General features: G+C 41.2%; 1 protein-coding gene across 1 annotated transcript; it reads left to right on the top strand.

The window, feature by feature from the left end:
• Window positions 1-786: 786 nt before the first annotated feature.
• On the top strand, window positions 787-12,474 carry znf292a (zinc finger protein 292a; the record flags this gene model as incomplete). The annotated part of the gene is made up of 8 exons (XM_084568961.1): window positions 787-936; window positions 2,847-3,001; window positions 3,874-3,952; window positions 4,212-4,347; window positions 4,503-4,705; window positions 5,040-5,176; window positions 5,427-5,568; window positions 5,709-12,474. 8 exons carry the CDS (start codon window positions 787-789, stop codon window positions 11,829-11,831), a joined length of 7,125 nt encoding a protein of 2,374 aa, XP_084425087.1. The 3' UTR covers window positions 11,832-12,474.
• Window positions 12,475-12,598: the final 124 nt, after the last annotated feature.

Here is a 12,598-nt window from a genome sequence, read left to right as displayed (position 1 = left end):
GAGAAACTGATCCTGATGAGGATTTTGTAATCTTATCGAAAGCTCAAGAAGAGCTTCGGAATCACTCAATTATTTCATATTAAATGCCTGTTTTGTGGTGTGTGTGATCTGAAGGAGTATAGGGTAACTCCATTAATTTATTTGTGAAATGGAATGCGGTCAACCTTTGTAGCATAGCTCATATCACTGTAAGTACCTTGCAGTCACTCATCTAGATGATATTGCGGCATTACTCTTTTATAGTTTTGCCCTTTTTAATTCAGAAACTTAATAACCATACATAACGCCACTTATAGAGTAACATGCTCAGTTATATGTTACCTTTTGAGTCGGTCACCAAGGCCAGTAGTCGCCTTAGTTACCCTTCTTAGTGAGCATCTGCCTTACGGAAGTCACACTGAATCAAGCCGAGCGTAATGCTAATGAATCTAAAAAAGGATTATACTATTTTAGGGAGTTATACATTATAGTTTTTGTGAAAGTGCAGCAGATTTGTATTCATCATGGAGTTGGATTGTCTGAGCATAGTAGGCTAACCACCTGGAGGTAATAGTTTCCATACATTGTTCATAGAAACCCAGATCAATCATCCCGATGCGTAAATAGTAAATATGTGGGCTTGTGTGCGGGGTGTGATTTTGTTTTATTGTAAGGTCGCAAGCTGCTTTGTTGACATCAGGAGTATGTGGAGCACACCGTGTGCTCTCCCCTCCCCCCTGCGTGCGCGTGCGTGTGCGAGTCTGGCAGCGTAACATCTGTGCGTACGCGGTCGTGATTGTTGTGAAGATGGCGGAGGGGGAGACAGAGAAGGAATATGACACACGGAAAGCTATCGAGGAGCTCCGAGAGCGGTTCCAGGGTTTGACCACGGCTTTGAAAGAGAGCTCGCAGTCTCCGCTGGAAGCCTCCCTGCATTTCTGCCAGGAGTTTTGCCAGGTTAGCCCGCTATGCTGTTGCTCATCCCGGGCAGCCTGCAGCCCCTCTGGCTTCCTGGCCGAGGATGCGCGTCTACGTTTGCTACAACAATGTAGCTAAGGAGCTAGCTGCCTAGCTAGCTGCCTGACATTTTTAAGATGGGGGGAAAACTCCACGGTGCCTTTTAGCCATAATCTTAATGCTGTTTGTCCGTGTCGTGCAGCTATTTAGAAGTCTGGCTACCTATGCGGCGAGAAGGCACGCCATTGTGTCCTCGCTGTGCATGTATTACTCGTATTTTCCAGGCCAGCTAGCTAATAGCAGATGAATGCTGCTAGCTGGTATGCAGGGTCCCCCTGTCCTGTGCAGTGGTCATGCTGTGCAAAAAATGGATAGCTACGTTAGCGAGATTTTCCTGGGCGATTGCATTAATATGCACTGGAGCATTTACGTGTATTTGCTGTGAAAAATATTATTTAACCGCCATGCCACTTCATCTGGCTGATTGTAGAGGTTTTGGCTGGGTGTAAAATTGGGTTACTTTTGTGAAGCTGTTTCATTGTACGGGGAGAGCAATGATTTTTTTTTTTTTTTTTTTTTTTCCCCAAGATGCTAGCCCGGGCCTTTTGCACTAATTAATCCAGCTAAGCACATCAGCGGAGATGTTAATTACTGGATTGTGGCCATCACCAGCAAATGATGTTAAATTGATGGCAGTGTAATAGCAACCGAAAAAAAAAAATCCTGCAGCTGGCCGAGAGAGAGAGAGATTTGAAGGGGAAAGTGTTGCAGTGGTCACTGACTCCATTACACAGCCTCCTCATTAATTAGCCCTGACCACGTAAATATAACGCGAGGTCTCCGTTTACCGGCGATGCAGCATGGATTATTGTCACCGAATGAGAGCGAGGCCATAAATTAGTTTCTGTTTCGCACACATCAAACCGGCTGTGAGGAATTTGTTCAACCTAAAAGTTATTTGGGGGAAAAAAAAAAAAGCCATCGAGGCTCGGGCTTGTGTGCTGTGCCTGTGTGCGGTTTAGTTGAGATGTAGGTTTGTTTCAGAGGAGTTAAACTGTGGGAATAATGCAGGATTTCAGGATGATGGATCCTTATGAATATTTGGTGTCGGGATAATGGGTGCTGCATTTTTTTATTTTTTATTTTTTTTGTATTGATGAAGGTCCACGCATAACTTTGTTGGTTAAAAAGCTTCTGCATCTGGACTGAATTATGTTATAAGTATATAATAGCATAGATATTTGTTTTTAAAGCCCATATTATTTGTAATAGTATTGCAGTGATTTCTTATTTATTTATTTAAGTTTATTATAGCTTTTAATGAAATAAATCTTAATTCAAACCATCATAAATTGCGCTTTCACCTTAGTATTTAGTGCCACTATAGAAGAATTACATTTTTTTTCTCACTATATTTTATTTGCATGTCTTCATTTTGGCTTTTAAATCCATCAACATGTAATTACACCAGTTTGACACGGTTGAGCTATAAACCAAAATTCAAATCACACCTTTAACTAACTTATTTTCATCATTGGTTGATTGGTAAAATAGATTTTATTTATGTTTTTTACTATTTAAGTCTATGAAAGTACCAGAAAATAGAAAATAATGCCGCCACAAGAGACAGAGTTGAATATAAAGCAGAAAAAACAATAAATATTCACGTCTGAGAAGCTTGAAACCAGAAAAGTTCTAATTGTTTTTGTTGATGGGTGATTTGAATGTTTAATTATTAAAGACAACATATTTTAAAGGTACACACATTGTTTTCTTTCGGTATTTTCGCAAATATATATAGTTTTTATTTTCACATAGCTGTAGTAATTTAATACACTATCTTTTTGGTTCATAGTATCTGAAATTATTTGTCGGCCGGTACATTTTTCTAATTTGTATGTTTTCCTCAGGTGCTTGTGGAACATGCTGGTCGCTGGAAAACTGATGAGGATCCACTGCCCTTGCTGGAGGTTTACACCGTGGCCATCCTCAGCTTTGCTAAGGCCGCCTCCTGTCTCTCCTCCGAATGTGAAAACGTGCCACTCCTACTTGAAAAGTTAGCACTGTGAGTATCAGCTGTGATATAGATGCAAATAACTCAAATCCTATATTAAACTTCTTACTTTTGAAGAGCACAGTTTTTATAGTGGGTGTTTCATTTGAATTACATTTACATAGTAGTACATTTATAGTTTGGAAAAGGCATTTGCATTCAGTCGTGTCAAGAAATGGGTCACACAGGTTCTGAATCTCTACATAGCGTATATTCATATTCACTTTGTAATTCCACTATCATTCATGTTTGAGCAGCTTTCTCATTAGTCATTAAGAGCAACTGTAATCTGCTGGGAGAGATGCACACTATTTGACAGAGAGAATAAATAAATCCCAGAGGAAATTTAGATATGAAAAGTTTGTAAATACTCTACAGTATTACATTGTACAGAAGCCACTCAACTATTTGCACAGCGTGCTCTTATGAAGGCAAAGTCCTTGAGGCTGTAATGCAAAATAGAAATGTAGGTGATCTCTGGGGGAGCGGCATATTTGGGATGATGTATTTTGCACATGAAGGCACAGCCAGTACACAAAACGAAGGAAGTGGTTATTACAGTATAGAATGTAGCTTAATTTAATATAAATACAGATTTTGATCATTCTTGACATTAATTTTGTTTTTCATTGCTGACAAATAAAAAAGCATCAGTGAATATTTAACTACTAACTCATTACTACACTGATGAATGTGTTTCACTGCTGCTAATTTATGAGCCCAATTTTTCCCGTTGATTGTCCCTGCTTCCAAAATACCCCACTGACTTTAAAGCAACACATTTTGTTGATAGTTGTCCTCGTATGGTTACGCCTGTTTTGTGGAGAGTGTGCACATCCTTGACCTAAATCAGGCTTTAACAAATGACTGTGTGGGATCCACAGGAGCTGTGCGGAGCTGCTGCTCTTACTGCCCCAGCATGTCCCTGGTGCCTTATGGGAGGAGTTTCAGTCCTCCATGAAGGTCAGTATCCCCAGGGCTATTAGCAGAATATTTTTTTTTCTCAAGCCTATCTTTGCAGTGCTAAGCAATGACAAGTTGTTTAGTAATGAGGATGCATTTAGGTTAACTCCGCATTGAAGTAGTAAAACATACGAGGTGAAATGTTGACACGTGAATACAGAAATCTAACTTCTCTGACTCGTATTTTCTGCAGTGACATCCTTGTTTTAAGCATTCGGCACTTATTTAAGTTTAACATATTTTTTGTCTTCTGTTGCAGTTGGCACACAGCCTTTTGCAAGAAAGTGGAAGCACACAGCTCTGCCTGCTCTCAGTTCTGGCACAGCAGGATGGCGTATGGTCCAACACCACATTAAGCAGCATCTTATCCAATCAAATTCCTCAAACTGAGCAAGGTTGGTTCTTTTTTTTTTTTAGAAAAAAAAATCTATATTGGTTTACATCATGTGTACAGCTGTAATTTCATAAAATTACTAGGGTTAAGTTTTCATAGTAATTATACTCCCTCGTATGTGCAACATGTCTCATCTCTTTTCTTTCTGCCTCTTAGTCCACGAGTTTCTTGAGTTGGAAGGTCCCACGCTTCTTAACATGCGAATAAAGCATCTTATCAAAGTGGAGAGCGTTGATAAAGCTGCCGTCCTTGCAAAGATGTGTGCTGAGTATCCGGGATATGAAGGAAAAGGGAACTTCAAGCAGACCTACTTGCTTTGCATCTGCATGACAAAAAGTCAGGAGCAGCTAATGGAAGAGGTAAGAAAGAACACAAGTTTATTGCAAATATAATAAATTGATCAGCTTGGCAAATGCTATTCTGTTAAAATAATGGATCAACTTACTATACTGATTATTTCTGCAAATGAACAAACCTGAATTGACACTGTTATAAATTAAGCAAATAAAAGCGGATCAAAATTGACCATGTTTTTGAAAACGGCACCGGAATTGAATTCAACAAATAAAATCTGCTAACTGGTTTGCACTTCCCTGATATCTGGCAATGAAAATTCACACAATGCTACGTATTTTCATTTGATTTCATTTACATTGACCATTCCTTTGTTTTTTCTTGTTGTCTCCCCAACAGATTGCCTCAATAGACTGTAAAGACGCGCTTGAAATGATCTGCAACTTGGAGTCAGAGGGAGATGAGAAAGGAGCTCTCTGCTTGTGTACTGCCTTTCTCAAGCGACAGCTTCTCCAAGGAGACGTTTATTGTGCCTGGTATGTTTTGCTGTGGACTTTTACCAAGACTGGAGCAATTCATAGTTTCAAAGATCCCCTCATTGCTGAGTAGCATGGCAGATGCTAACTTTATATTGATTGCAGGGTCGAAAAGTATAGCTAGGCCAAATGAGAATGAATGAAAAAGGAATATGTGTGACTGTTTCAGAAACTTTTGAATGGAAATTATACATTGCCTGTGAATTTAGACTTAAAAATCTTGACCAGTTCTGTTTGTGAACTTTTACAGGGAACTCACACTGTTCTGGAGTAAGCTACTCATGCGCTTAGAGTCGTCTGCTGATTCATTTCTTGGCCGCAGCAAGGAGATGGCCCTTCTCTGTCGAAGTGTCTGTCACATTCTGTTTCTCATCAAAGTGATCCAAAACGAGGTAAGAAAAATAGCCTATGCATTTGTTGCTAAAAGCAGAACTCTGATATTATCTCTCACACCAACAGTGACTCATAGTCTACAACGGTTAATTGCGGCTTTAACATAAAATCCTCTGCATTTATGTTTATATTTTCTTAGGTTGGAGAAGTGGGGCTTCCAGTGTGTGTAGAAATGTGCATTCAAGCTCTGAAAATGACCTCCAGTGACCATAAAGACAGCAAATCTACCATCTGCAAGACTATTTCCTGCCTCTTGCCAACTGATCTAGAGGTGAAGCGTGCGTGCCAGCTGACAGAGTTCCTCCTCCAGCCTACCGTTGACTCGTATTATGCTGTGGAGTCGCTGTACAACGAACCTGACCAAAAGCCTGAAGAGGATGGGAGTCTACCGGTGCCCAATTCTTTACGCTGTGAGTTACTGCTGGCCTTGAAGACACAGTGGCCTTTTGATCCAGAATTCTGGGACTGGAAAACACTGAAACGCAACTGCTTGGCACTGATGGGCGAAGAGGCAGCTATTGTGTCATCCATTGACACACTCAATGACACAGATGAACAGGAGGTGGAAAGTGCACTTGGCAAACTCCCTGAATACAGAGACCTGGAGGATTTTCTGTTAACCACTACAAATGAACTCAATGAAATCACAGATGAAAAGGAGAAAAACAGAGAGGCTAAGAAACTTCGGGAGCAGGGTTTTGTGTCTGCTCGGTTCCGAAATTGGCGAGCCTACATGCAGTATTGTGTTTTATGTGACAAGGAGTTCTTAGGTCACAGAATAGTTCGCCACGCTCAGAAGCATTTCAAAGATGGAGTTTATCTTTGTCCAATTTGTGCAGATAGTTTTGAAAGTAGGGAGGTTTTAGAACCACACGTAGCATCACACGTAAAGCAATCTTGCAAAGAGAGACTAGCAGCAATGAAAGCTGCAAGGAAAGTAGGCAAACCACCTCAGTCCCCTAAAAGTCCATTAAAAATCACCAAGGTTGCTGCCAAGACTAACATGAGCCCTGTTAAAATTGAATCTCAAATTGGCAATCAGTTGGCGTCCCCTGTCAAGACGGAACAAACCACATCTGATACACAGATAAGTCAAGACTGTTTCTGTCCTGTTAAAAACTGTTCTAAGGCTTTCAAGTTTTTCCGTAACCTCATGGCTCATGTCAGATCTCATAAGGATGACGAAGAGGCCATGAGGTTTTTAGAAATACAGAAACAGAAAGTGGTGTGCCAGTATTGCAGAAGGCAGTTTGTTAATGTCAGACATCTTAACGATCATTTGCAGATGCACTGTGGTAGCAAACCATACATCTGCATACAGTTGGATTGCAAAGCCAACTTCAATTCGAATTCTGAGCTTCTCATGCATAGAAAAACACACCCAGAATTCAAAGCCCAGTGCATGTTCCCAAACTGTGGCAAAGTCTTCAGTGAGGCCTACCTGTTGTATGATCATGAGGCGCAGCATTACCTTACTTACACATGCCAAATGGACAACTGTGGTAAAATATTCTACTCACAGTCTCAATTCTTGTCTCACCAAGAGAATCACAGTACAAATGATCCAGCGAATAGTTTTTCACAAATCACAAATCAAATGCCTCTTGCTGCTGCAAATGTACAGCCACCACCTGATTGCACCCCAAGCCAGGAAGACACATGCTCTGCTGTTGTTTGCTTTGAGAGGATTAATACAGACATTTCTACAAAAGAAGCATCAAATGCAAGCACATCACCATGCACATCACCAGAGGTTGCTAAAGAGCCTGGTGCCCTGAAAGTGAAACACTCAATTGCAAGTATCCTGAATTCAGTGGCAGATCCTGAAGTAAAGGAACCAGAGAAATGTTACACTCCAATGACCAACACCACTCCAGCTCCAGCTGATGCTAATCCACCACAGGAGGGTCCACACGTGCACCATACTGTTGCTGCGCAAGTTGAAGTTCCTCCAGTGTATCCTGCCCACAGCTCAATGAATCCTGTGGCAAGCCAGCAGGAAGAAAGACAACCTATTGTACAAGGCAGCGAATTTCAGAAGACAATGCCACAAATAATGTCTCCAAGTCAAATCAAGACAGAAATCCCTTGTTCGCTGCAGGGATATCCTTCCAGCACACCTACTGTAACTGCTGGCAGTGAAGAGAATCTGCATTGCTGCCCATATAATGACTGTACAAGAGCATACAGTACAAACAAAAGTCTGTCTAGGCATGTGAAGAAGCAGCACCCAGAGATATTTGAAGATTGGAAATTAGCAAAGAAATACAACAAAGTGACCAAAATTGCAGCAAAAAAGACACCCAGTGTACCAGCTAAACCGAGTCAGTCTCAGAACCTGGGGAACCGGCTGTCAGATCAGCCAGGGACACTATGCAATAAACCTGGGATGCAGCAAATGGATTACCCAACAGGATGCTCAACCTCACCTGCCCAATGTTATCCTGTCTCAATGGAGCCTGTGCCTATCACTCCGATGGTGAATCCCACAGTGTACCCATCTTGGGGGAGCCCAAACAATCCCAGTGGAATGATCCAGTCAGACATGCCTCAGTCATGGTCTTCACCCCCTATGAATAACAGCTATCCAGATGCCTTTAACATGAATGAGTACCCATCCCGCACCTATCCTCAGTGGCAGGCAGACCCTTACCAAACCACATCGTCTCTCCCGACTGATAGAGATCATTTAGGGGCAGCTATACAGGGTCCCGCTACGTCACATGCTCCTTCAGATTCAAGTTTGATGTCTCAGTACGTGTCCAGTTCTCTGATGCTTGACAATGGAGGACAAATGCATAATGGAGGACATCAATATGGAATCTTGCATCCTGTGGGAACTGGAGACAATGTAGACGAGAGAAAAAACAGTGCAAGTATGACAGGACAGGATAATGGAAACAGTATGTCAACCATTGACAGCCTCCCTGAAGGAAGTTACAGCACTCCATATGCTCAGAGTGAAAACTCTTGTCTTACTCAATGCTCATCAGTTGATATACCTATGAAATGTCTGAGCCCGGAGGCTCAAGTTCCGTTAAAAGCTGCTGATGAAATAATTAAAACAGAAATGTCAACTCCTGGTTATGAACAGATGGAGAACTCTAGGGATGGCATGCTCAGTCCACAAAGTGTCATTCCAACAGAGTTCCAATATGAGGAGGACTCTTCTAATGCTGACTGTGAGACCAACCCTTCAGATGAAAAGACAGGTGAACCTGACACACAGAAAGGAAAACGCAACAGGCTGAGCAAGCGAACCAAATGGCCAGCAATCATCAAGGATGGCAAGGTCATCTGCAGGAGATGTTTCAGAGAGTTCACAAGTACCAAATCTCTTGGTGGTCACCTGTCTAAGCGCTCACAGTGCAGACCTTTAAATGAAATTGACCTAACGGCAGATCTGCCAACATCATTTCTTGATTTCCTCAATGACCCCCATGTTCCTGACACAAATGGATCAATGTTCAACATACCAAATGGCGAGTTCTCACAGGAATCTAGTAGCTTGGCAACTTGGACTTCACCTACAGTATTGAAACAGGAGCCCCAGCATACAAATATAAAAGACTATTCAAACTCCTTCTCTGTTTCTTCTGAAAACCAGCAAGAGAAGGTAGTAGACTTAGCTAATCCATCCCCTGCTGTACCTCGTCAGGAGGACCACCTGATGGAAATTTCACATGCCTTTCAGAGGTTGGATTTGATTGAGGCTGCGCAAGAGAAGATGCGGAATGCTTTGTCCTCACAGCAAAATGTTAGTCTTTGTGACATGGAAAAGAGTAAAATACAAAGTAAAAGCGACGACAAGCCCCTTGAAAAGTTACCCAAACCTTTTAAATGTGACCAGGACGATTGTGAATACTCATTCATGACAAAGGAGGCATTATTCAAACACTTGAGTAAAATGCATGATTATTCTGTCGAGATGATAGAAGAACTTAAAAGAACCCCTTCCAAGTTGTCTCCATATCCTTGTCAGATTTGTCCTAAAACATTCACAAGAACAACAGGATTGAGAATTCACTATGAAAAAGTCCATCGGTTGTCAAAGGCCGAAATACTGAAGCTAAAGATCAGTGCTCGAAATAGACGTGCATTCAGGCTTAACAAAGATGTGGTAATTAGCCGCGTACCCACTGATGCCAACACCAGTAGCACAACAAGAAGTGCAGATGTAATGCCTGTTATAAAACAAGAACCACTTGATGTTGCAATTGCGCCTCAACCTGACAATGAGAACAATCCACAAGTTCCTGAAATCACTTCAGGAGATGTAGTGAAACAAGGCTTGACACCTGAAGTATTAACTGTTACACGACTACCATCACCTCAAAACTATTTGACTGAAAGTCAGTTTGGGGAGGCGACACCATCAACTCCCACAAACGCTCCAGAGCCATCTCTCGTGTCTGTTGTAAACATGAGTCCAGACGGGAACGTGAAAACCAGCTTGAAAGAAAAACTCAGTCCTGTTGGCAAAGCAAAGGTGCCAAAACAAAGATCAGATGTGCCCTTGAGTAAAGTAAAAGAGCCAAAGTTCTCTACAGAATCTGCTTCATCCTCTCCAGAAAAACCCAGCAGCTCCAAAAGCACACCAACAAAGGAGGAGAGGAAAGAGAAACTTCAAAAAAGGTTAAGCCTCAAAATGTGTGACACAGACAATGCCTTCAGTCCATACAGACCATATCGCTGTGTTCATGAAGGATGCACTGCGGCATTCACCATCCAGCAAAATTTGATTCTGCATTACAGGGCCATGCATCAGGCATCCCTACCCCCTAGCAAAGCTGAGTCTGAAAAGACAAGTGTCGATAATGGACAAGAGAGCGATCAGAGCATAGGAAAAGACCATGAAGTCAGGTGTCAAGTGAAAAACTGTTCAAGGGTGTTCATGGGAATCACAAGGCTGGTGCAGCATTACCTCTTACTTCACAAGTTCACCCGTGACAAAGCCACCGCCATGATGGCTAGCATGACCATAGAGACTTTTAACTGTGACCGACCAGAGTGCGCTCTCCCATTCAACTCTGTGGAAAAGTACATTGAGCACATTAAGAATTTCCACAAGGAAATCGCCATCTCTGAGAGCGGCTCAGTTGATCCAACTTTCCGGTGCGAGTATGAGGGATGCGACCGTGTGTACACTACAAAGTCAAACCTCCTCCGCCACCTGATCAAAAAGCATGAGTATGTATATGATCCCAAAACAAGTGATGGAAGAAGGACTAAAGCAATGGGTCTCTTTCCAGGGATTAACAATGGAAAAGAGAATGTAGAAAGTAAGTTCAAAGTGAAAAAGAAAAACACTAAAAAGAAAGATGGCAAGTCCACTGAACACTGGACTAGTTTTGGAAAACCTACACTAAAATCTCACGAAGAGGCGTCGGCCATGTGCACCAAGAAGTTCCCCCTGCAGTACCCATGCATGATCATAGGTTGCGATGCAGTGGAACGGGCAGAAAGAAGTATATTTAAGCATTACACCACTCATGGCCTCACAGAAAGATACATTGAAGATCAGAGGAGTCAGTTTATTTTCTGCAAAAAATACTCGCGCGCCAGATTCAAAGATGCAAACAAATCGGAGGGCGCTTCAAGTTCATCTGCAGAGGAGACGGAGCCAGAAGAAGGCGCAAAGCCTAGTGACCACAAAACGGATGAGCTGGTAGATAGAATAGGCCAAGATGACAGCAAACTTTCCAATGACGATAGTGCAGAATCTCAAGCTTCCACTGGGACCGAAGGTGGAGTTAAAAGGGGCCGTCCCAGAAAACCTGCACAACCTACACCAGCTTGTCCAGAGAGGATGCAGACCCTAAGGAACCGTTTGACTGTTAACAGTTCAAGAGAGAACTCAAATCCTGGTACCCCTACAGCCCAAGATCAACGTGACGACGGGGTTATGCCAGGGTCTTTCAAGCCTTTAGGACTTGAGGACTCTTTCCTTAAGTTCTTGGAAACCTCAGAGTCAACCCACTCTTCCAAACGTAAATTAAGTGATAAATCTAGTGCTGAACTGCCGTCCAAAAGACACCAAACTCACAGACAGAAATCTTCAATGAAAAACAAAATAACTGATGAATTTAGTGGCTGTGAGAGTCTAGTAGACTTTAGAAATCCCCTGAATCTCAAATCTGTGAGTAATGTTAAGATCGTCATGGATAAAACATTTTCAGACGGTGCTGATCTTTTGCTGAAGCAGCTACAAGATATGAAGCCCATAGTCATGATAAAAAAGTGGCTTTATAGCGGATCATAGCCCGATCTTTTGTTTTCAACTCAATCTCACTCAGGATTTGAGAAGTTATGCTGCAGAAATGGTTTGTTTGATAATGCATAAGATTTCCAACAGTCATTGGTCACAGTTAACGATGAAATGGCCTATTTTGTACTTATGAAAAAAAAAAAAATGTCTTGGATGATTTTAAGTATGTATGTTAGTTATAATAACCAGGTAATCTATAGGGCATAGATTTTAGAACATGTTTGTATTTATGCTTAGTACTGAAGATGTTTTTTTTTTTTCTTTTTTTTTTTTTTTTGCTAAATGGAGACTTTTAAAGAAAATATGTTTTTATATATCCCTATGGGATTTCAAGTTCTGTTTGTATTTATTTCATCCTTTTTTCAACACTAGTAGACCTATCTGTAATATTTACATGTCTTCCACGAAGTGTTCAATAAAATGTTACTGGTTCTTTTTTGTAAAACTCTGACTGCAGATCTTCTATATTTCCTAATGCATTACTTGTTAAGTTTACATAGTTAGGTTTACAATGTGGTAGTTTTGTTCTTATGCATAGTTCCAATGGGTCATAAGAAAATTAGTCAACATTTTACAGATAATGTTATATCTTGATGAAAATAGACATTTAGTGAGTCCAGGTTATTTGATGTCTCATTACTAGTAATTACATACATGACAAAGCTTTAAATTGTAATAAACTCGTTAGATTACTCAATTTTATTTACAGGTATTTTCAAGACTTATTTTCAAAAGTAGTTCTTATAATATAGCTTTTTGAA

The sequence above is a fragment of the Chelon labrosus genome (assembly GCF_963514085.1).
Source record: "Chelon labrosus genome assembly, chromosome: 20".
Lineage (NCBI taxonomy): Eukaryota > Metazoa > Chordata > Actinopteri > Mugiliformes > Mugilidae > Chelon > Chelon labrosus.
Note: the sequence above shows the minus strand (reverse complement) of the source record. Positions and strands in the feature narration are given on the sequence as shown.